The sequence below is a fragment of the Microtus oregoni genome, unplaced genomic scaffold, assembly GCF_018167655.1.
Source record: "Microtus oregoni isolate MIOR12 unplaced genomic scaffold, Mior012 000011F_ref0000422, whole genome shotgun sequence".
NCBI lineage: Eukaryota > Metazoa > Chordata > Mammalia > Rodentia > Cricetidae > Microtus > Microtus oregoni.
Genome location: NW_024543070.1, coordinates 30,627,462 through 30,651,848, shown reverse-complemented (window position 1 = coordinate 30,651,848; position 24,387 = coordinate 30,627,462). Strand labels below are relative to the sequence as shown.

Here is a 24,387-nt window from a genome sequence, read left to right as displayed (position 1 = left end):
AATTGGAGCCTCCATTTTTCACATGGCCGGCCATGATTCTGTTTGGGGAAGCTCTTACTCTCATTTTACACATGGTCAAACGGATCTAGGCCAGTGGCTGTGAGCACAGGGCCCGGTGCCAGCATTCTCCCCCATGTGTTCCACATCCTCCCCAAGCACACATTAGTTCCCACTTTATCTAAATCTCCTACCTCTGATCTCAGAGCACCAGGGCTTCCGCAGGTTGGAGGCGTTTAATACATTCTGGTTGAACAACTTTTTTAATGAATTTTTAGTATGAAAAGAGAAAAAAAAACTAACCCTCAAATCTACAGGCAAAGGAAGGAGGGAAACCACACGATAGTCTGCTTTGGATGCCTTCTCTTTGCTCATATGCCAGAGGCGTGGTACTGCAATCAGTTCAGAAGCAGAGAATATGCTGTATCACAAAGAAACAGCTAATGGAAAATCAGTGTGAAATATCAGGGCAACCCAGAAAGACAAAACACAGACATTCTCCCTCATCTGCGCATCCTAGTCTATAGTGTCTTTAGGTTTATACACAAGTCTGTGCAAGTGTGGAGGAAGAAGACCAAGACAAGGCAGTGGCAGGCAGAAAGGATGCACTGGGAATGAAGAAGTAAAAAAGACCAGGGTGTGCGCAGAGGCCACAAGTGAGATGGTGTAGCAGGGATGTGGGGGAGGTCGTGTGTGTGTGTGTGTGTGTGTGTGTGTGTGTGTATGAAGCGTCACTAAAATATGCTTGGTTTGAAGATGTTACATGATATCTAACACCTTATATACTTACCTCATAACAAAAATTTTTAAAAATTCATAAAGAGGTATTATGACAGTTGATTGGTATTAAGTTTTCTCTGCACAGAAAAAAATAAGGTGAAGTAATATATTTGATAAATTTCTTGTTTCAGCCATTTCACAATATACACATTTATCAAAGCATTGCCTTGTACAATGTAAATATACAATCTCAACTGGTTATTTTAAGTTGATTTACAAAAAAAAACCCAAAATTTTTATAAGAAAGAAAACATAGGGCTTAGGTTTCAAAGAGCCTATTTCTTATCTTGATTGAAACAATTAATAGTGCTCAGACTTGTGAGCCTGAGTCTCATAAAACATCTAAAATAACTCTGTGTTTGGTATGCATAGCTTAAGTAGATGCAAGAGGGTGACGCTGCTTCTAACCACAGAGCTCTCAAAATTGTCCATTAAAACTTGCCTTTCTTTAAACATGAATATGATGAGCTGCGCTTACTTGCTATGTATACCAACATGTCCTCAGCCCCTTGTAGCCTGCTTGATATTCAGGAAGGTCTGCGAAGGTGCTTGGCAGGGCGGTACAGGGGGAGATGAAAGAGAGTCATATCGGCTTTCCAAGACAAGCTGGGCTCTGCTTCCCCAGCATCCATTACTGCCTGTGTGTTTAGGATGCCTTGAAAATGTCAGCAGAGCTGGCCTTCTCTGTCCCCACACCAGTCAGTGTTAAGATTAATGAGAAGATGCTGCTGCAGGCTAGCAGGACAGGCCCCCGAGCCTGCTGCCCTCATCGACAGCCTTCCCTTTAGAAGTGGCTAAGTCCCTGTCTTACAACGGTCTTGCCCACTTCCAGCTGTTCCTCTTTTCCTTATGGATTTCAGACTCATCCAGCATGGACAAGGGATCTGAGAGACACCCCGTCCCCTCCTCCATGGTTGAGCTTCTCTGCCACCCCCACTTCTGGGTTCTGAGATGAAGGGTGAGTTACTAAGAGCCCTTGGCCTGAGGGCTCTGCAGCAGCAAACCCACCTAGTTGCTGTGAGTATAGACAGAAAAGATTCTCTTCCTAAAATTGGCTTTGGAAAAAAAAAAAAGGACACACCAATTAAATTCAGAGGGGAGAAATTTATTTGAGAAAGAAATCCTATATGTGCCTGGTTTTGAAAGCACCAGCCAGGAGGATGACTTGTTAGTCCAAAGAGCTTATGTAAAAATCATAATTTGACCTTTGCTGTTTGCAATATCTATAGGCCAGCTGCATACTAATGAGTGGAAGGAGAATAATTGCTCAAGGTTGGGTACCAAAGTACAGTCAAATTCCTGCTGGTCTAAGATTCAGCGCTGCTCTGCTCCCTGCACGGAGCACTGTATTCAATTCCTGTCCCGTTGCTGTGATAAAACCCTGGACAGTCAACTTCTGAGGGGGCCATTTATTCTGTCTCACGGTCCATCTTGGCTGCAAGTCTTGGTGGGAAGAGCTTGAGACAGCTAGTCACATATCTCCAAAGTCAGGAATCAGAGGAAGATGAATGCTGAGCTCGGCTTACCATACTCCAAAAGTCCAACCTGGGGAATGGTGCTGCACACAGTTAAAGCAGGTCTTGCTATCTAGGTAATCCCAATCATGAATGCCCCCAAAGGCTGATCTGCTTCTGATAACTCCACAGGCGTGTTCAGAGGCTTTTCTCATATGTAATTTAGATCCTGTCAAATTGTTGATTTAACCCTTATAGATTCATAGACCATATGCGGCACACACACCTCACACTCCATTCCTACATCTTGTGACAGAAGCACAGAGTGCGTGAGGATGCTCCACTTGACGACTAAATAGTACAAACCAGGAACACACATTATAAGGTTACAGGCTCAAGGCCAAGCAAGCGGCTCACCCTTGCAGAGTCTGGAGGAGAAACTACTGAGTCCGTGTTTGCACTTCATTTCTTCGTGTTTTGCTGGAGAGCAGAAAGTGGGGACTTGGGGCTGTTCCCACTGAGATACGTGGGCTGTGGCTGCTTTCTTGTAAGATTAACATCTAACAGTGAACAGAGCTGGAGACCTCATTCTACTGAGTGAGAAATGCAGTTCTTATGTAGGGGTAAACAATTTGTTTTCAGACTTATCAATATCCAACTCTCTAGCAAGAGTCCTAGAAACTTTATTTTCCGTAGTTGTTTGAAGACAGTCTCACTATATAGCACAGGTTGCCTTCAAACTTGTGAACCTCCTGCCTCGGTCTTGTCAGTGCAAACTACAATGAGATAACTTAGCATTTTAACAAGAATGACATCCATAAAACAAAAGTTGGTGATGGTGTGCAGGAGAGGGTCCTGTATGCTGTTGGTGGGATGCAGATTTATGCACCCTCTATGAAACAGTTAAGAAGTTCCTTTAAAAAAATTAAAATAGAATAATCTTATAACCCATCTATCTTACTATTGAGTACATATTCAAATAAAGTTAAATGAGCACACGAAGGATATACCTGCACATCATATTTATTACAGTACTGCTCATAATAGTTAAAATGCAATTGGTCTGGGTCCCAGATAGCAAGCTGGTGGTGTGTGCATGCAATGAGGTATTATTCCATGTTAATGAAATCCTATTAGTTGTAGGAAAATGGATGGCACTGGGGAATGTGAATTTAATTAAAATAGACCAGTTACAGAAATAAAAGTGCCGTATATTCTCTCTAGCATGCAAAAACTGAAAGAGGTTTACATGACTATGAACTATTAGCAGCAGTTGGCAAGAGTGTAGGGTGGATATACTCTATAGGTATTTGATCAGGTGTGCTGTATGCAACTACAGAAGCATCACCTTGAACTCTGTTCTTATGCACGTGTAATAAACGTCAATCTCAGGTTTATGAAAAAGCAGCAGATCATGCGCATGATGGTCAGTGGTTGCAGGTGAGTCCTCCTTGTAGAAGGAGAGAGGGGGGCCACTCAATGCTTAGCGAAGTCTGCGTTTAATATTGGAGAAATTTTGCCTTGGCTGTCATGATCTGCCTGAGTCTTTAGCCGTCCTGTGCACTGGAGAATGCAGAAGATGGCAAGATGTGACTTCAGCCATCCTGTGCACTGGAGAATGCAGAAGATTGTAAGACCTGACTTCAGCTGTCCTGTGCACTGGAGAACACAGAAGATAGCAAATCTCGACTTCAGCTATTCTGTGCACTGGAGACACAGAAGATGGTAAGACCTGACTTCAGCTGTCCTGTGCACTGGAGAACGCAAAGGATGGCAAGATGTGACTTCAGCTGTCCTGTGCACTGCAGAACACAGAAGAAGGTAAGACCTGACTTCAGCTATCCTGTGCACTGAAGAACGCAGAAGATGGCAAGTCCTGAGAAGGGGTTCTTTCTGGATCATCACAGCAAGGGTGATGTGTAAATTTTTGAATGGTGGTGTGTAAGTTATCTCAGGCAACTCATCTGTCCTTTTATTCTTCCTTTCTCAAAACAAGGAAATTGGTAGTGGGATTTTGTTGTTTTGGTTTGCTTTAGAGATTTCTTTTGTCTTGACTTACTTTCCTAGAATCTATTTCTAAAGCATAAGTTATTCTCTTACTCTTCTTGGCTCTCAGAAAAAATTTTAATTTTATGTGTGTGAGTGTATGTCTGTATTAGTTTATAAGCTTCACAGACACAGAGGCCAGAAGGTGGTATTGGATCCCCAGGAACTGGAAATAACAGTTGGTTGAAAGTGGCCCGATATGGATGCTGGGAACTGAACTCAGGTCCTCCGAAAGGGCAGTACAGGCTCTTAACCACTGAGCCATCTCTCTAGGCCCAGCTCTTACTTATCAATGGCACATAGGTGTCTGAATGTCAGAAAGAAGAAAGCCTGCCTTTGTAGTGTGCTGCCTATTCAAAGCCCACTAATCTTTCTCTCCTCCTTGGCACTTACTTCTGGTGATGGAAAGGTCGTCCCAGGATTCAGCTAATCGTCTGCTCTGATGCATCATGCAAGCAGACCACAGGGAGCCAAGTTGCTTTCACCACTTGATTACTTTAAATATATCTGTGATCTACAGACACACTCTGGCTTCTGAGGTCATTTCAAGTCTTGGCTCTAGCTGGCATCTTACTTGTCTCTGGGAATCTCTTTGCAGTCTTTAGCGCTGTAACAACTGCTGGGGTTGAGATACAGATGGTACCACTCCACACTTTCTCTGCCCTTCTCCTGCTGCTCTCTCCTGTAATTGGAGCATCCTGAATAGATACATCTTCCTGGCTTCTCTTGTCCTTTCAAATGACACTTGAAATGGTTGCCAGGTATTCTGAACAGGTATTCTATCTTTGTGATCCCATTCTCTTCTGCCCCCATCCCAGAGCTTCAAGATCCAACTTTACCCTGGCTGGGGCCTCCCTCATCTGCCATTGCCTGTGAAATTGGTGCACTGAGTTTTGTATCAATATTACCTCTATTTCTCTCTTCTAGTAGACGCTGACTCTTTGGACAGGAACATTAATTTTTCTATATTAGAATTCAATATCCACAATATAGAAAGTGAACAGAATATGCAGTAAACAGATTAAAACGCAAATGAGTTAAGTGGCTCACATAGTTCTTGTGATTGGCTTCATGGTAGACTTCTGAATAGCCTATATCAGAGGAACTAAGATAAACTCCGTGGCGTGTACACCTGTCAGGGCTGGCTGCCGCTGCAGGAGTGCAATGAATAAGGACAAGGAATTTCTCTTGATTGCTTGGCCTATCCACCACAGTGCAAAAAATAGTATAAGAATTCAAAATTTTTCAGGAATAAAACTTTTGTGAATCCCATTCTTTAAGCAATAACATGTATTCTCAACATTCTATACTTTATATTCTTTCTTATAAAAATAGGAAGATCATTATTAATCTTGATATCATCTTTCTGCTGATAGCGGAAAATAATAAATTAGAAGAAGAGCAATTTTTATAGAAAGGTCAGACACAACAAATCCAGAGAGGAAGTGGAAGCAACAAATTTAAGTGTTTTATACACCAGTGACTGTTATAAATTCTGTAGATGGATTATGGCCAAAGTACTAGCTCTAATCTGATCAAATGTCAAATATAATTTAATTGTTCAAAGTCAATTGAACACCACTGATACTTATAATTAGAAGTCCTGCAGATGAAGTTGTATTGCTAACAGGATTTATATGTGCTTTAGAATCGCATGTAACCCACTGACCAATGAGTTAAGACCCATGTGTAAGTGCCAGAGAATTGCCTGGGCAGAAAGAGCTTCTAAGAAATCAGTGTGAAGGATTATATCAAATGTTCCGGTTTAATTTCCACTGAAATGTTTATCTGTAGTGTTTGCCACATTTGTTTGTTGTGTCTATCTGGAATGACAAATTCTAGAATAATTTCCTTAATGAGCTCTACAAGACAACACTCTATACAAAAGAGAAAGAGTATGGGCTGTAGCTGGTGACAGTTTGTAAAGGTATACCACTGAATTATATCTTTCCTGCAACTAAGGAATGAATACAATGAGAGGGTCCTGAGACATATTTAACAGCAAAAAGTAAATTAAATCAAAATGCTACGGAGGTAGAAAGATGGGGTGTAGTAATAGGGGCGGCGGGGCTGCGTCCCCAGCACCCTGGCTGCCTGCTCAGCTAGCTTATGCCCCGAAATAATTACACGGACACTGTATTCTTTTAATTACTGCTTGGCCCATTTCTATCTAGACTAATTCTCACATATTAATTTAGCCCATTTCTAATCATCTGTGTGTAGCACCCCAAGGTGCACTTACCGGGGAGATTCTAGCCTAGTCCATCCTGGGTCGGAGCTTCATCCCGGGAGCGGGGCATGTCGTCTCTCTCTGAGGCGTCTGCTCCCGAGAGAGCTGTGGAGTCTCTGAGCTCACTTCCTCTTCCTCCCAGCGTTCTGTTCTGTTTACTCCTCCCACCTATCCTCTAACCAATAAAATGGGCCAGGGCAGTTCCTTTATTAGCCAATGACCTTCCTCCATCAATGGGGCCTCTATAGAAGCCCACATCCTAATGAGAGCTCATAGACATTTTATTCCATGTCAAATGATGGAATTAATTTGTATGTTGAATTAAGATTGCTAACTATCTGACCTTGATATAGAAAGAGTATCTCGTGTTGCCCAGGTGTACATGGTATACCCAGAAGAATCTATAAATGTTTTAGAAAAAGGAGTAAAGGTCAGAAGTTGAAGTTCTGACCTGCTGTGGTTCTGGTATTAAGTATGAAGACAGGTTCAATCAAAAGCATGCAGGTGGCCTATAAAACTTGGACCAGAGAGCTGAGGTTGTACCTTAGGTAGTAGAAGGTTTGCCACGCATGCAGGGAACACCTTAGGTTCAAGGAAAACAGAGGACAAAATATTCAGGGTCATTCTCAGTTATGTAGTGAGTTTGAGGGTTGCCTGGTCCACACAAGACTCTGTCTCATGGCGGGAAGAAAAGGATCAAAAAGTTAAAAAAAAATCAGTTCTCCTCAACCTTCCCCTTCTTCCCTCCTTTTCTCCTTCACCCCTTCTTTTTCCCCCAACCCCCATGCTCCCAATTTTGTCAGGTGATTTTGTCTGTTTCCAGTTTCCATGTGGTTCCATAAATGTTTTTTCTTTGGGTTCACCTTATTACTTAGCTTATCTAGGATCATGAACTATATGCTCAATGTCCTTTGTTTATAGCTAGTATCCACTTATGAGTGAGTACATACCATATTCATCTTTTTGGGTCTGGGTTACCTCACTCAGGATAGCGTTTTCTAATTCTATCCATTTACATTCAAAATTCAAGATGTCATTTTTTTCCACCGCTGAATAGTACTTTAATGTGTAAATGTGCCACATTTTCTTTATCCATTCTTTGGTTGGAGGAAGGACAGAGATGAGAGCAAGGAAAGAGATATCTTGGTTGAGGGAGTCATTATAGGGTTAGCAGAAACCTGGCTCTGGAGAAATTCCTAGGAACCCACAAGGATGACCCCAGCTAAAACCCTAAGCAATAAAGGAGAGGGGGCCCAATCTTGACTTGCCCTGTAGTCAGACTGATGGATATTTTAAATATTTATGCTGGATATTATTTAAATATTAATACTGGATAGAGCCTTCATCCAACAACTGATGGAAACAGAGGCAGAGACCCACATCAGAACACTTGACCGAGCTCCCAAAGTCCAGTTGAAGTGTAAGAGAAATGAGAGTATGAGCAAAGAGGTCAAGACCATGATGTGTTCACCCACTGAAATAGTCTATCTGAGCTAATGGGAGCTAACCAACTCCAGTTGGACTGGGAAGGAACAAGCATAGGACCAAAGTAGTCTCTCTGAATGTGATTGACAGTTGAATGGCTGGGGCAGACTGAGGGGCACCAGGATTTATCCCTACTGTCTGTATTGGCTTTTTGGGACTCTATTCTCTTTGGATGGATACCTTGCTCATCATAGATACAGTAGGGAGGGTCTTGGACCTTCCACAGGGCAGTGTGCCTTATCTTGAGGATTGAATTGGGGTGGGGTGGGAGGATGTGTGGAGGGATTGGGAGGAGGGGAGGGAGTGGGAATTTGGATTGGTATTTTTTTTAAGACATCTAATGAATTTAAAAAGAAAAAAAAAACAGAAGCTGGAGTGGGAAGGAAGTGAAGTCTCTCGTGTTCTCTGGAGAGGAGAGACCCAAATTTTAAGGAGAGCTGGTGTCAATATGGTGACATTCCATAGATTAGCCAGTGCTTTCTAGCAAATTTGACCTTCCACAAATGTTGAAAAGATAGACAATATGTTACTGCCTGCCCTGCCTACCTGCTTTATATTCAGGTGTTCTTGATATAAACTAAACTTAAAACACTGGCCATACAAAGTTAGAAAATATTTTGAGAAATATTCATCTTTAGATGATATCTGTATCTATGGTAACAGGATTCATAACAAGGCTCCCTTTTGTGGGCTCATATAGATGGTTCCTTTGAATCATATTTTGTAAGATTCAACATTCAAATTAGGGCCATTGTAGTAGTACACATCTGTCTTCTCTGCACTCAGGAGGAAGATACCTAGATGAAGGTGAAATTCTGCTGTAAACACAAACAAACAAAGAAAAATGAAAAAAAAAGCCCACTTATTTTGGAAATTCACCCTGACATGTTACATGTATTTGATTGCCATCAGTGGTCAATTTTTCTTTTTAATGTTTTTCTGTTTGTTTGCTTGCTTTTAGTTTTATGTGCATAGGTGTTTTGTGTCACTGTATGTCTGGTATTAGGTGCATGCTTGGTGCCTACAGAAGTTAAAAGTGGCCACCAGATCCCCTTGAACTGGAGAAACAGATGGTTATTAGCTGCAATGTGAATGCTGGGAATAGAACCCATGTCGTCTGGAAGAACAAGAAACTAGGGTTCTTAATGTTTGAGTCATTTCTCCCTCTATCAGTGGTAGGCTTTGCTGCAGCTTTTTGTTTCTAGAGGTTATCACTTAAGGAAAATTCAACAATCATAGAAGCGTTCCATCAAATCGTTTAACAGGTAACTGTAATTCATCTATAAGAATAAAGCTATTAATATTTAATATGGGCACCTGGTTCTAAGGCACAGTGCAAAATGGAATTATTTAGTACTTGGCAGCAGCAGGGAAATAGCACAGCCACTTATAGTGAGAGTCACCTTCAGAAGTGACCGGGTCAAATGCTGGCTTCAGTTCTAGGGTTGCCCTCTTGGCAAGATGTGCCATTTTTAGGCTACTATATAAAATGGGGATGGACTGTGCACATCTCCAAGTGTTGTGGGATGTTTTGATCATGTTCTGACAAATAAGACTTGTTTGGACTCAGAAGGCAGTGATTAGAAGGCTAATCACTAGCCGACCAAAATTAACCCAGTGGTTTTGGAGGACTGAGGCGAGATAGGACAGGAAGTAGTAAGGCAGGGGTGGGGGTGGTGGGATGAAATCTTGGCCCCTTTGGAGGACTGGGGCGAGATAGGACAGGAAGTAGTAAGGCAGGGGTGGGGGTGGTGGGATGGAATCTTGGCCCCTTTGGAGGAAGGAATGGAGCAAGTAGGAGAGGACTGAATTTTTATCAACAAGTAATAATTAGACTAACGCTTCACCCAAGGTCACTGTGGAATGAGATAATAATTATAATAATGAGGAATAAGCACAGGGAATGAGATGGTTTTCTTTGTGTGGGAACCCACTGCATGCTGGCCATCTCTCGGTCTGATGCTTGCTCTATCCATGTCGATGCATGAGCTACATAATTCAAGAAGTTTCAGTGAACGTTCATGTTTGTATGCTTGCTGCAGTTATTTCAAGATGTGCTTTCTCATCAAGAGTATTTAAGCAATACAGTGTGTGTGTGTGTGTGTGTGTGTGTGTGTGTGTGTACACAACACACATGTGGAGGTCAAAGGATCTCCACAAATTCTCTCCTTCCACTCTATGTGCTCTGGGGACCAAACTCAGTTCCTCTGGTGTGGCGGCAGGTACCCTTATCTGTTAAATCTTTTCACCTGCCCAAATAGAGGCCAGGCTGCCTCACAGGTGTAAGTCAAAGGCAAAAAAGAAAGGAGACTGTTATTTCATTTCCGCCTCCTTAAAGAAATGAGGGGATCATGGTGTCCTATTTGTGCAGACACATGCAGAAGACACTAAGGGTTTGAGTTCTTTCCGAGCAGCCGTGGAAATGATAATGGCAGGTAAGTCAGACAGAGACAAGTGTGACTGCCTGGAGATCAGCATTGTATTTGCCAAATTCAATTTATACCAAATTCTATCCTGAGTACCGGTTTCTGACTGATGTCATAGGTCAACAATGGATGTCTTCCTCATTTCTCTACACTTTATTGAGGCAGAATCTCTCACTAAACCAGGAAATCACTGATTGGCTAGACTGTCTGGCTGGTGTTCCCAGCAGTAGGATTACCAACATTTGTTGCCCTACCTGGTTTTGTATGTGGGGGAGAGAGATGTGAACTCATGTCTTGATGCTTTTAGAACATTTTCCATTATGCACGGAGCCACCCCCTCATCCCTGGAGCACTTAGCCATCAGGAAGGCTTACAAGAGTTAGATCATACTTGAAAAACTAAAGACTAACGTGAACAAATTCATCTTTCGAGTAGATTTCTAGACTCGTTTGTAGTAGCCTCACCCTCCTGGTTCACTTCACTTCTCCAAATGAAGTTTTTAGTGGTCTGAGTGTGCCAGCTTTGGGATATTCAGGGAAAGAACATTTGAATATTGTCTTTTTCAAATGTAGGCACAAGACTACATTTCATATTTTAAACAGAAATTGCCAAAAATGAAGTACTAAAATTTATAAGCAGCCAGAACAGCCCAGTACCTGCCTGCCACGTACGGAGCCCTTGGGTTCACCCTTAGCACCTCAGAACAGCTCAGGGTTAGAGTACTCACCTGCCATGCCCAGAGCTCTGGGGTTCACCCTTAGCACCACAAAAAATAAAATGGAGTTTACAAGATTTCAAAATCATTGTTTTAACACAGAGTTCTGTTTATTAAACCAAACAAAAACAGAGAAAATTATACCAGCCCTCATTTTTTAAAATTTTCATTAAATAAGCAAACTCTAAATTCACACCTTTAAAAGATGTTTGTGCATCTATGTATTTCCAAAATACTCATATTTCAATAAGATTTTCACATTATATTCACCAACAGTATCACAAAATTTCTTTTTTTGTTGTTTTTTTGTTTTGTTTTGTTTACGTAACTGTAAGGAACAATAATTCTAGAAACACTAGAAGAAAAAAAGCATAGCAATGTCCACAGTTACAAGAAAAAGTGCACATTACCCGGTCACAATCACAGTCAGTACTTGGAAAACTATATGTAACAAGTAGGAAAGGAACACCACTGATGCCTTCAACCCATTGTCAAAAACCAAAGGACACAGATTTTACATAAAATAAGGCAAATTCAAGAATGCACAAGGAATTCATAATTCAACCAAAGCTAAACAACAGAAAGGAAAATAGTACAAGCATGAACTAAAAGTACTTCTCCTTAAATATTTTAAAAATGGGCTTGCTTCAGTGCACAGAAACCACCACTCAGTGTGTGTCTAACACTAGAAACGGAGAAAAAAGGGCAGAGCTTGGGGGGCCAGGGAGTGGGGTTGGGGGCAGTTCATTGTAAGGTACAGCTCTGTCTGCTGGGGCCTCTCAATTTTAGCACACACACACACACAAAAAAAACCCCTAAATTATACAGATCGTATCAGGAGATATAACAGCCTTTTCTGGAAACTATTTCCAAAAGAAATGAAAAGTAAACACGAGAGTGCAAATTTAGGATTGTCACCTGCAACCTCAAAACATTCAGTCATCTTCATCCAGTCGCTGCTCTGGAGGGTGACTTGTGAGAGCAGCGCTACCTGGGTGAGCAGCGCCCCCAGGGGAGAGCATCTCTAAGGAAAGCGCCATGTGCCCGCTTTCGCTTTGTTTTATAACGTTTAGAAAATTCTGGGATGAAAACTGCCGTGGTAAGCTGCCATGTCGCGTGGGTGTTTGGAGACTGGCGTTAAGTACAGAATGTAGGCATCTCTTGGAAATAGTTCCTGACAAGACGGCTTACAGAACGTAGGCAAAGGGTTTTTTTTTTTCTTCCCATCATTGAGTGTTGTTTTTCTTTTATATATATCTAGAAAGAATTTGGAAAGAGTAGAAGGCAAAAGGGATGTGGGAAGGGTACTTACAGTAGTTTCTCAAAAAACAGTTTTCTTTTAGGACCTATGAAAAAGTTACCAAAGTAAAAATGACCATTTTTGAATGAAAAACAAGTATTCTTTTTATAAAAATTACATTTTTCTTTTAAAATACAAGATCCTTTTCATTGCTGTCATATCCTGTAGCAACAAGAAATTTGGCTTTTTTTCCCCAGATTCTTCAGCTTCCGGTCCAATAAGTCAGTAGAAAACTCCACTAATATCTCAGCTGGATCTTGAACTATTTTTTATATATACCACAAGCTTCTTCGTTTTTATCCTTGAATTAAGAATATGCAGCCTTTTTTAAAAAAATTGCTTATGATATTTATGTTGACACACTTAAACAGAAAGCAAGTGGCTGGGCACATTTAAGCATCTCGAGTACTTCGAGGTCCAAGTTCCTCTGAAGCTTCTTAACACACCAGTGTACGGGCCAAGGACTACGAGGCAGGATGGAAGTGTTTCTCTTCAGAGATTGTGCTGCAAGACCAGGAGCATCTCTGCTTGGAAATCAAGTGTCATTAGTGGGAACTGCAAACTTAGAACTCGGTGGGTATGGACCTCGTTTGCTTCAGTTCTGTTGTAAAATGAGATTTTCCAGTTCATCTGCAGAGCGCAATAAAAATGCAGCCGATTCTCGGTACCCTGCGACAAGCTGTCTCACAGCGTTGATTTCTGTTGGACTCAGCTGAGGTCTGGAGTTTGAACTGCTGGAGGATCCTGAGCCAGCCGCCAGCTGCCGCTTCATGCTGAGATCCGTGGGTCCTAGACAAAAAGAATCACAAAGTAAGACAGGAATCGTGTTTATTCCAACATCTCACATATGAACACCCATCAAATTACGATTGAATTTATTCATGAATGCTGTCATGAGAAACTCATGGTCTCTATAATCAAATGCATCTGCTCCCTGCAAGACTAAAGAGTAGTATGATGCGATGTGGGTGTCTGAGGATTTTTTTTTTTCAGGTATCTTGGGCAGCATCCAGCTATCACTTCTTGTTACAGCTAAGACTCCAGCCCTTTGAACATGAGCTCTTGGCAGGATTCAATTTTCAGTCTGTCTCCCGCATGTTGCAGGCGCTTCAGTGTACCAGCACTGCAATGATGAATTGCAAATATTTTTATTTGCTGCATTTATTAACAATGATAACTCCCATCAGTTCATATTTTTAATGACTTCCTGGATAATTTTAAGCTTATTTTTTTATACATTAGAATTCATTCTTTGAGAATCTCACACGTTTATAAGATATATTTTCATCTTGTCCAGTTACCACTTCTGCCCATTCAACTCCATCCACATCTCCTTCAAAGACTTCTTCCCAACCTTATTTCCTCTTTTTAGAAAGTCCTCCTAGTCCAATTAGTACTGCCTGTCAGGAGGAGCTTGGGTGTTAGACCATCCCCTGAAGCATGGACCACCCACGCAGTCCCTGTACCCCAAGTTACCAGGAGCGTCTCAGTAACCGGCAAGGCTATATGCGTCCTTTCCTTATTGATGCTGACGTGTTGACTAACTTGCTAGTGGCAGGTCTTGTTTAAATGATTTTCCACTTGGCACAATCAAGAATGATCTGTGAAGAGGGTCTCAGTGAGGGATTGTCTAGGTTAGGATGGCCTGTGGGTGGGTATATATGTGGAGTTTGATTGCTTTAATTGCATTTTCAATCAATTTAATTTGGACCTATCCAAAGTGGGTGTCAGCACTTCGTGGAACGAGCCCTGGACTGTGTAAGAGTGGAAGAAGAGAGAGGAGTGTAGGCACACATGTGGTTGACTCCTTCACCCAGCCCGGCTCCTTGACTGTGGACATGACTATATGCTTCAAATCCCTACTGCCTTGAGCTTCCAGCCATGATGAACAGTAATTAGAAACTGTGATTCCAAGTAAACCCCTTCTCCTTTAAGGGACCCTGACAGCATTTTACCTCAGCAGCTTGCTAAGAAACTGTACAACCTCTTAAGAAATGTAGTCACTGAGGGCCGAGGGACTTTAGTTCAGTGTGTAGAGTGGACAAGCTCAAGCTGCATATTAAGGACTTGGTTTAACCTTTTCTTTCTTTTTAAAGGAGTTGGTCTAGATGTTTCTTTCTCACATCAAGGTAATGTTATCTACTAGGTGGATTAGTTTTATAATAGGTTAGAATAAACTTTTCCTTGAAATGGAGCGAGAAAGTAGTTCTTACAACAACCTGCAGAGGAACTAGATGTTTTATGTTATTAAACTGCGTCTCTATTTTCACAAAATACAGTCAGATGTTTCTAGTATTCCCTTATACCTTTAAACCAAGTCTGGCAGTTCTGGTTTTGTGCAAAATTTAGTAACTTATTCTAAAATTGAATACAAAGTTATTTAAAATCTTGAGTTCAGAAATTAGCATTATGAAGACACTTCATATGAAAATTTCATGTCTGCCTTTATAATTCAGCAAGTATTTATTAAAATTCATAAAGTTTGGAGAGAATGTCTAAATTTAGTAGTAATTGAATAAAGTATTGCTAAGCGTATCACAACATGACTCTGCAACATGAAAGTATTTTAGCAGACCCTAAATATGCAGAAGTGTTTAAAAAGGTGGGCATTTCTTTTGTGATTTAAGACAAGTATTACAATTTTCTTGCAAGTGCTTCTTGAGGCATGAGGGAGACAGGTCAAGACCCAGTCTCTCTTCCATGGATCCTCGAAGGACGTAGAGGTCTCCTGAGAGGGAAACAGCTTCCCTTGAAATTTAATTAGAGCAGACAGTAAGATCTTTCCAAAGAACTCTTGACATCCACGAGAAACACACTTCTACTTCGGTCATGGCCTTTCCAAGCTTTGATTTTTCAGGAAGGATTTATCTTCCATTTGGTCTGCTATTTACAAAATCATGTTATCGACATGACAAACGGAGAGAGTGTGGCTTGTCACATTTGTGGAAAGGAGTCGCTGAACCTGTGCTCAAACAAACAGTTAACAGTATCTCTGCAAAGTTCTCTGTGCATTCCCTTTTATTGATAGGCTTCTTTTTCTTTTTATATTTAATTTTTTTACTCATTTTATATATGAACCATAGTTTCTCCTCCCTCCCCTCCTCCTCACACCTCCTCCCATCCCACCCTTGTCTACTCTTCAGAAAGGGTAAAGCCTCCTATGGGGAATCAACAAAGTCTGGCACATCAAGTTGAGGGAACCAAGCTCCCCCTTGCCCCCTCCCCCATCAAGGCTGAGCAAGGTGTCCCATCATATGGAATTGGTTTTAAAAAGCCAGCTCACGTGCTAGGTACAGATCCTGGTCCCCCTGTCAGGGACCCCACAAACAGACCAGGCTACAATACTGTCTCCCACAAGCTCGTTCAGTCCCATGTAGTATCCCCTGTTGAGAGTCCATGATCTCCCACAAGTTGGAGTCAACTGTCTCTGTGGATTTCCCTGTCACATGATATTGGCTCATACAATCCCTCCTCCATCTCTTTGACTGAACTCCCGTAGCTTGGCCTGGTGCTTGGATGAGGTTCTCTGTATCTGCTTCTATCAGTTACTGGATAAAAGTTCTATGATGCCAGGTAGGGTAGTCACCAATCTGATTACAGGGGAAGGTCAGTCAGTTCAGGCCCCCTCTCCACTATTGCTAGGGTTCTTAGCTGGGGTCATCCTTGTGGATTCCTGAGAATTTCCCAGCATCATGCTTCTCCATAGCTCTGTAATGACTCCCTCTATCAAGATATCTTGTTCATATCTCTCCCATCCCATTTCTCCTACAACTTTACCATCCCATTCCCTCATGTTCTCATCCCTCACCCCTTCCCCTTTACCACTTCCCAACCCACCTGGCCCCCAATTTGCCCAGAAGATCTCATCTATTTCCCCTTCCCAGGTTGATCCATGTGTGTTGGGGGCTGCTGTCTGGAAAACTACGTAACTACTTCCCATACAAAATATGGCTTGAGAGCCTGGCTGCCATACCATATAGAAATATGGGCCAACCCATGTATCCCTCATAGGGTCCTCTTTGTTACCTAGCTCTTCTGGAGCTGTGGATTGTGGTCTGAATGACCATTAACTTCTGATCCTCCTGCCTCCACTTCCCAAGTGCTGGGATTACAAGCATGAACCACAAGGTCCCATTTGCCTTAAAATTCTAAACATCTTAACTTAGTGAAGACTTAATTTCTTCCATATTTATTAACACACACAATTGAGATAACTTTGTAGTCTTTGCAAGCTCATCAGCAACCCCTCTCCAAACTATAAGAAACCTTTCTGCTAAGTGTTTGTTATTCAAATTTTTAATTTCATAGGGATAAGAAGAAAAAAAATACATGTAATAGATATTTATTTAGTGATCACTCACACAGCCCTCATCCAATGTCGCTATCAATCTTTGATTTTGTCTCAAAGATTCAAAGCTATATTGAACTGATTCACCTTAACTCAAAACACAACTATTGCATAATTAAAATGTAAGTCCACTATAAATAATAGTTGAAATATGAAGATGTAGAAATTAATGAAGTCTAGGAAGTTACATTTGAAGACAAAATCACTGAGAACATAATTATCAGATAAGTCATGCCAGCAAAGAGGAAAGACAATGAGCAAGAAGACACTTAAACAGAAAATGGTCTCAGTAACACAGCTAAGGCAAATACAAAACTCCAAAAGGCCATGTTTATATAAGTATCCTGTGTTGATCAAAATGATGTGGACTTGGTTTTTTTTAATGATAATTCTGAAACGTTGAATCAAAAGTTAAAGATATGTCATGTTAACCTAGACCAAAATTAGAGCCATGATTCATTTTTAAGGCATGAGGTATATTTAAGTTATAAATAAATGACCATTTATTATTTTTAAAGTTTGAATGAAATTATACAATCATAATTATTCATTTTTATTTCTAAAATTAATCTATCAGTTGACTGTTTATGGTACATTTTTGTTTCTTGTGTTAAGATGCTTCATTTTGTTGTAGTGTTTTAGTTTCTTTTTAACTCAGATAATGTTGCTTTCAAGGACACTTTTTAAAAATGTTTTTTTAACAATGAGAACTACATTTTTGAAGACTGCGGTAACTCTTTTAAATTGTTAAAAATTATAGTGAGATGGTTGAAGAGGTTGTTCTTGCAGAGGACCTAGATTCAATTCCCAGCACCCATATCGTATCTCCGACCTTTTGTAACTCCAGTTACAGATGATCCAATGCCTTCTTCTGGCTCAGAGATATCAGGCCTGCATGTGGTGTATCATGCCTGTAGGCTAAACACCCATACATAAATAAAGTTAATCTAATATATATTCATATATGCATGGCTGGAATATGACTTGGTCAGTAAAATGTTTTCCATATGAGCATTAGAACTTGACTTCAGATTCTTAACACACACCACAAAAATCTGAGAGAGTGGACACCTGAAATCCCAATGCTAAGGAGATATAAACAGGGGCTTACTGGTCAACCAGCGTCACCTACTTAGTGAGGTCCAAGCCAGTCCCAATGGAAAGGTGGATGCATTTGAAGAACAGCACTTGTACTGGCTGGTTTTATGTCAGCTTGACACAAGCTAGAATCATCAGAGAGGAGGTGATCTCAACTGAGAAAATACCTCCATAAGATCCAGTTGTAAAGCATTTTCTTGATTGGTGATCAGTGGGAGAAGACCCAGCCCATTGTGGGTGGTGCCACCCCTGGGCTGGTGGTCCTGGCTTGGTAAGAAAGCAGGCTGAGCAAGCCATGATGAGCAAACCAGTAAGCAGCACTCCTCCATGGCTTCTGTATTAGTTCTTGGCTCCAGGCTCTTGTCCTACTCGAGTTCCTGTCCTGACTTGCTTTGATGATGTGTGATATGGAAGCATAAGCTGAACAAACTCCTTTCTCCCTGAACTGCTTTGGTCATATTGTTTCATCCCAGCAATAGGAACCCTCACTAAGGCAACACCAGAGCTGGTCTTCTGTCACACACACACATACCATTCTCACACATTCCATACAAGCATACTTCCATAACACTACACAGATTCTATTTCTGATATAATTTCACAGAATAAAGATGGTTTAATCTGCGAGAATTAAGTTTAAGCATGGCAGGGTTTCAGTGATAATTGGAAGAGTAGGATGTTTCCCAGCATGCTCTTACTATTATCTTAATAAATAGGTGTATGTTATCTGTTGCAATACGCTTTAAAAGTCTGTCCAAATAGCCCTCTGTGCCTCTCGTATCTTACTTAACTGATCCCACTTCAGACTGTACTGAGTTAATTCTTTCTCAGCTTTGAAACTGATCTTGGCAATAGCTAATCCATGTGTTATGGACACCAGTTCTTTAGTTCCTCATTTCCCTGAATACACATGGGATAAACAACAGTAACATAGCAGAAACATCCTAAGGCCTCAAAAGGCAAGGAAGCTATTTTCAGCCAGTGACTAGGGAGTTTTAAGCGACCACTGAAATTGTCAGGATCACATGTTCCACATCCCATCAGAGTAATTCATTCCATATCTCAGTAGTTTCCAAGGTTTCTTTGTTATGGACATTCACTATTGCAGTCAAACACAACCATCCAGGGGAAGTGAAGGGGCTTTGTTGGCTAGCAAGCTGTTTGGATGCTAACTTTGTCTTCAAACTAAGTTTCATTTCTCTTTTGAGTGTAGCAGATGTTCAATAGAAGTATTCACTGATGATAATTTAGTACCTTTTTGTCAAAAGGTAAAATAAATTAACCAAAAAAAAATCAATATTCTAGCTACATTGAGTAACATATAAAGCATCTGCTGTGGTGTTGGCTTAACTCACACAACTCATAAATGACCCTTCCTTCACCCGATAACTGAATATTTATCAATTGTAAACAGTATCTGAACTACCAAACTAAATAAACTAAACCAGATTCAACAGCCAATAAGTTTCATCTATATTCACAACTCGAGGAGCACCAGAATTTGCCTGTTGGGGGTATCCTTTCTGATGGGATCACTTTGACATCATAAAAATCTTGATACTTTCCATTCCCCCATCCCCCATGTTGTATTTGCTCACTTAAAACTTAGCTTATCCAGTCCTATTGTTTTTGATAAAATTATTTGTAAAACCACTGGGGTCTGATCCCTTGAGTAGGAAATTTTGTATTTGCAATACCAATTGTACTTGGTATATTCAGATTCATCTTGGAGTCCTATTTCTCTTAAAGTTAATCTTTGTAAGAGAGGCTCTTTCACTGAATGGCAGAGAAACACTCTTGTAGCCTTTCATTGCTCTTTTATTATTTTTCTATGCTCTTCTTTCTTGGTTTGTCTTCACAGGTAACTTCAAAGCCTTCTAAATGTTCAGCTTTTGGGATTGTTGGTCTTTTTATTCCTTGTTTCTTATTTAAAGTAATATTCAGACTTCTTTTCTTCTTTTCAGCATTTTCTTTGTTTCTAACTTGGGCCAAATGATTATACAAATAAATGATAAAGAGATGAGAATGCTGGTTACCTTGACCTGAATATTATATACAGCATGCTCTGTGTTTTACAAATATGTACAATTACACTATGTTAATTAAAAAAATTGGCCAGCAAGATGGCTCAGTTAGTGATTTAGTTAAAATTACTATCGCTGTGAAGAAACACTATGACCAAAGCTACTTGGGGAGGTGGGTTCTTTGGTTTAGGCTTCTGCTTCACAATCATCATTAAAGGAAGTCAGGACAGGAAATCCAACAGGGCCTGAATCTGACGATGGAATCTGGAAGCAGGAACCAAGGAGGGCTTCTTGCTAGCTTACTCCCCATGGCTCATTTAAGGGATGACCCAACATACAATGGGCTGACACCTCCCCCATTAGTCACTATTGATGAAAATATCCTGCAGGCTTATCTGCATCCTGATTTTATGGAAGCATTTTCTCAATTGAGATTGCCTCCTACTAATGACTCTAGCTTGGGTCAAGTTGATGTAAAACTAGCTGGTCTAATTGATCCCTTGTCTACTTGACATACACAAACATATCACTGTTAAATTACAAATTTTGTAATATCCATGATTATACATTACTATTGAAATTACAATATGAAACAGTGTATGAAGATGCTTGTTATAAAACTTAAAACTTGAGTTTAAGTCCTAAGACCTACAAGGTAGAAGAGAATCAAGTCCAACAAGTTGTTCTCTGACCTACACACACACATACACACAAAACACACACATGCACACACACAATGTAACAAACTTAAGAAAGCAAATAAAATAACTCTAAAATAATTAATCAATATTTTATTGTTTAAAGTGGGGGTAAAATACTAGCCCAGGTCCACTGGTAAGTTTTTATCCACTAATTATCAATACTTCTGAATGCAATGGCTACCAGCATACTAAATATTCCATAATGGTTATTGTTTACTTAAGTTGCCAATATTTGAATGACTATGCATTATTAGAAAGTTAGAGGTACGTTTCTTCATGTAACCATTAAATTTTAATTTATTTTTAACTTGTTTTTCCTTTCTATCTATTGTTTTGTATTTTATACTTTTTGGTCATGATCTTGGGTATCATTTCTTCTTTGTTATTTTGTTAAGTTTTCATCTAATAATTTATAGGTATATTCCTGGGACACATGGAATAAAAGAATTATTACTTTATGATTAACTATTTCTCTTCAGTATTACAAACTGAGTCATTAATGCCCCAATGTGTGGCCTAATCTGAGAGATCAACATTTATAGTTTTCAATAAATTTCAATATAGGATTCAAAATATCCGCTACTATAGAAGAGATCTGCGATCAAAGTATATAGGAGACCAGGATTTACCAATAAACACTGCCTGAACTTGGTGTTCAGGCTTGGTAGGAAAGCAATTAGCAGGTTGATGAGAAAGTGCCGTGGCTATACTTCACCTTTCTTTTCATTAATGTCTTAAACATCTCATGACTGTCGTGTGTGTCTTGTCTACTGTATCTTCTTAAGAAGCCAATCACAGTGTCCTTTGCTTTACAGAAGCTTCTCAGTCTCAGGAGGGCCCATTTATTCAATGAGGCCCTTAGTGTCTGTGCTGCTGGGGTTATACGTAGGAAGTGGTCTCCTGTGCCCATGTGTTGTAGAGTACTTCCCACTTTTTCTATCAGGTTCAGTGTGTTCGAACTGATATTGAGGTCTTTAATCCATTTGGACTTGAGTATTTTGCATGGTGATAGATATGGATCTATTTTCATTCTTCTACAGATTGACATCCAGTTTTGCCAGCACAATTTGTTGAAGATGCTCTCTTTTTTCCATTGTATACTTTTAGCTCCCTTATCGAAAATCAGGTGTTCATAGGTTTGTGGGTTAAAGTCAGGGTCTTCTATTCGATTCCATTGGTCGACTTCTCTGTTTTTATGCCAATACCAAGCTGTTTTCAATAGTGTAGCTCTGTAATAGAGTTTGAAGTCAGAGATGGTAATGCCTCCAGACGATCCTTTATTGTATAAGATTGTTTTGGCTATCCTGGGTTTTTTGTTTTTCCATATAAAGTTGATTATTGTCTTCTCCAGATCTGTGAAGAATTTTGATGGGATTTTGATGGGGATTGCATTGAATCTATAGATTGCTATTGGTAGAATTGCCATTTTTACTATGTTGATCCTCCCAATCCAAGAGCAAGGGAGATCCTTCCATTTTCTGGTGTCCTCTTCAATTTCTTTCTTCAAAGACTTAAAGTTCTTGTCAAATAGATCTTTCACTTCCTTGGTCAGAGTTACCCCAAGATATTTTATGCTATTTGTGGCTATTGTGAAAGGTGATGCTTCTCTGATTTCCCTCTCCGTTTCCTTATCCTTAGTGTATAGGAAGGCAACTGATTTTTTGGAGTTGATCTTGTATCCTGCCACATTACCAAAGGTGTTTATCAGCTGTAGGAGTTCTTTGGTAGAGTTTTTGGGGTCGTTTATGTATACTGTCATATCATCTGCAAATAACAAAAGCTTAACTTCTTCCTTTCCAATACGAATCCCCTTGATCCCCTTATGTTGTCTTATTGCTATTGCAAAGTTATTTCATAATTTGTAGTGTCAAAAGCCTATTCTTTGGTAACCTGGTAACCCATATTGAATAAGTAAAGAAGGGAAACATGAAGATTTAAGGAAGATTTAAATTGTAGAAACTCAGAAGAGGTGTTGATTACACTTAATTGGATTGACAGAGACTATTTTTAGTAAGCCTTTACTTACTTTCAGTATATACATACAGATACAACTTTTCTTTCCATTATTTGTATGACTATGATTTTTAAAATATTTATTTTATGCATGTATATGTGTGTGCCTATATGCAATTACATACATCACATATGTGCAGAATTCTGGGGTGATCAAAGCATAAGATCCCCTGGAACTGGATTTGCAGGCGGTTGTGAGTCACCTGATCTGGGTGCTGGGAACGAAACCTAGGTCCACTGCAAGAATGGTAAGCTCTCTCCACCCCTGAGACATCTCTCCATCCCCAAGACAATGATATTTATGGTTCTCAGTAAGACTTGATGTTTTTCCACACTTAGTGAGCAAGATTTGATTAGGAAATTATCAGAGAGTATACCTCAGTGGGACTTGTGCTTCTTCTGCAGTCTAAGACTTATTACAAGTAGTATCTGTCAATCCAGTTAATTGTAGTCAAAGACTCTTCTGACTGAGCTTCCATCACTTACATTCCTTATGTTATCAGATTTCCCATTCTACTTATTAACTATGGGGTAATCACCACCAGGTTATCAAAGTATAGGCTTTTATACCACCAATTATGAAGCAAGTTTTTGATTGACTTCTTAAGAAGATACAGAAGGCAAAACACACACCACAGTCATGAGAAGTTTACAACATTACTGACAAGAAATGTGAAGTATAGCCTCAGTACTTTGTCATCAACCAACTAATCACTTTCCTACCAAACATCAAATTTAGACAGTGTTTTTGATAGATCTAGGTCTTCTACATACTATGATCATAGATCTCCTCTATAGTAGAGAATATTTTGAATTTTGTATATTTAATGTTAATGGAAACTGTAAATACGTATCTCAACATGCTAAAAACTGATGATGATTATCTTAAAATAAACATAAATATTTTATAATGTAAATCTCCTGAACCAGCCTTGACAAAGATTCTATGCTTTTGAACTAGAGGTGTTGGCACAAACCTGTAATCTGGGCAATCTGGAGCTTGAGGTAGGAGGGTTACAAAATGAAAGGCCAATTTGAGCTACATAGTGAGACCTTGTTACTACGTGTTCTTATGTTATACTATATATTAAATTATATATTTAATATATTCAGTATTTACTATATTTACTGGTTTTAAGAATAAATGAGAATGAAACCCAGGTCTTCTGAAAAAGTAGTAAGTATCTTAACTGACATGTCAATATTTTCCTCCATTGTCTTGGTCCATTTGTACTTCATTTTAGTTTGTATCTAAACTCAGTTTAAGACATTTACCTATAGACTGAACCACAATTAATAAATCTACTAAATCTACAATGCAACCTAAGGTTCAGATAACATTGCGGAAGAGTGGCAGAGACTTTATAAAAGCCGTAGCACCAGGATGCTGTTTGTTAGATTGTGTTTCTAGAAATAAGAGGGAACTTGAAGCTGCAAACTCTCCACAATATGGTCACCTACACAAGATCGAGTGTCAATACTAGCTGATGCACCCATATAGATGGGGACAGTTTCACGGGGTCCCATGACCAGTGGTTTGGAGAAAGGTAGATTTGAATTTCCCCAAGGACAAGACCCTTGCCTGATAGGTTGCCCTATTTTAAACAATTAGCCTTGAACAGAGATGTGCATATGAGCAATGCTAAATGGCCTTAGTAGGTTGTATGTACATGTGTGTTGGTGCATGTCAGCACATTACAGTAATATTAAAGAAGAGCTCATGGATTTGAGAGTGAGTGGGAAAGGACACATGAACTAAGTAGGGGAGCA

General features: G+C 39.9%; 1 protein-coding gene across 6 annotated transcripts in view; it reads right to left on the bottom strand.

Moving 5' to 3' along the window:
• Positions 1 to 11,227: 11,227 nt before the first annotated feature.
• The window catches only part of LOC121453452 (nucleolar protein 4), a 350,206-nt gene continuing 337,046 nt past the window's right edge, over positions 11,228 to 24,387 (bottom strand). For all 6 annotated transcript variants that reach the window (XM_041660248.1, XM_041660243.1, XM_041660246.1 and 3 more), the window contains one exon: positions 11,228 to 13,222. In XM_041660248.1, coding sequence (XP_041516182.1) covers positions 13,029 to 13,222 — 194 coding nt within the window. In that variant the 3' untranslated portion in view covers positions 11,228 to 13,028. The remainder of the gene's footprint in view (positions 13,223 to 24,387) is intronic.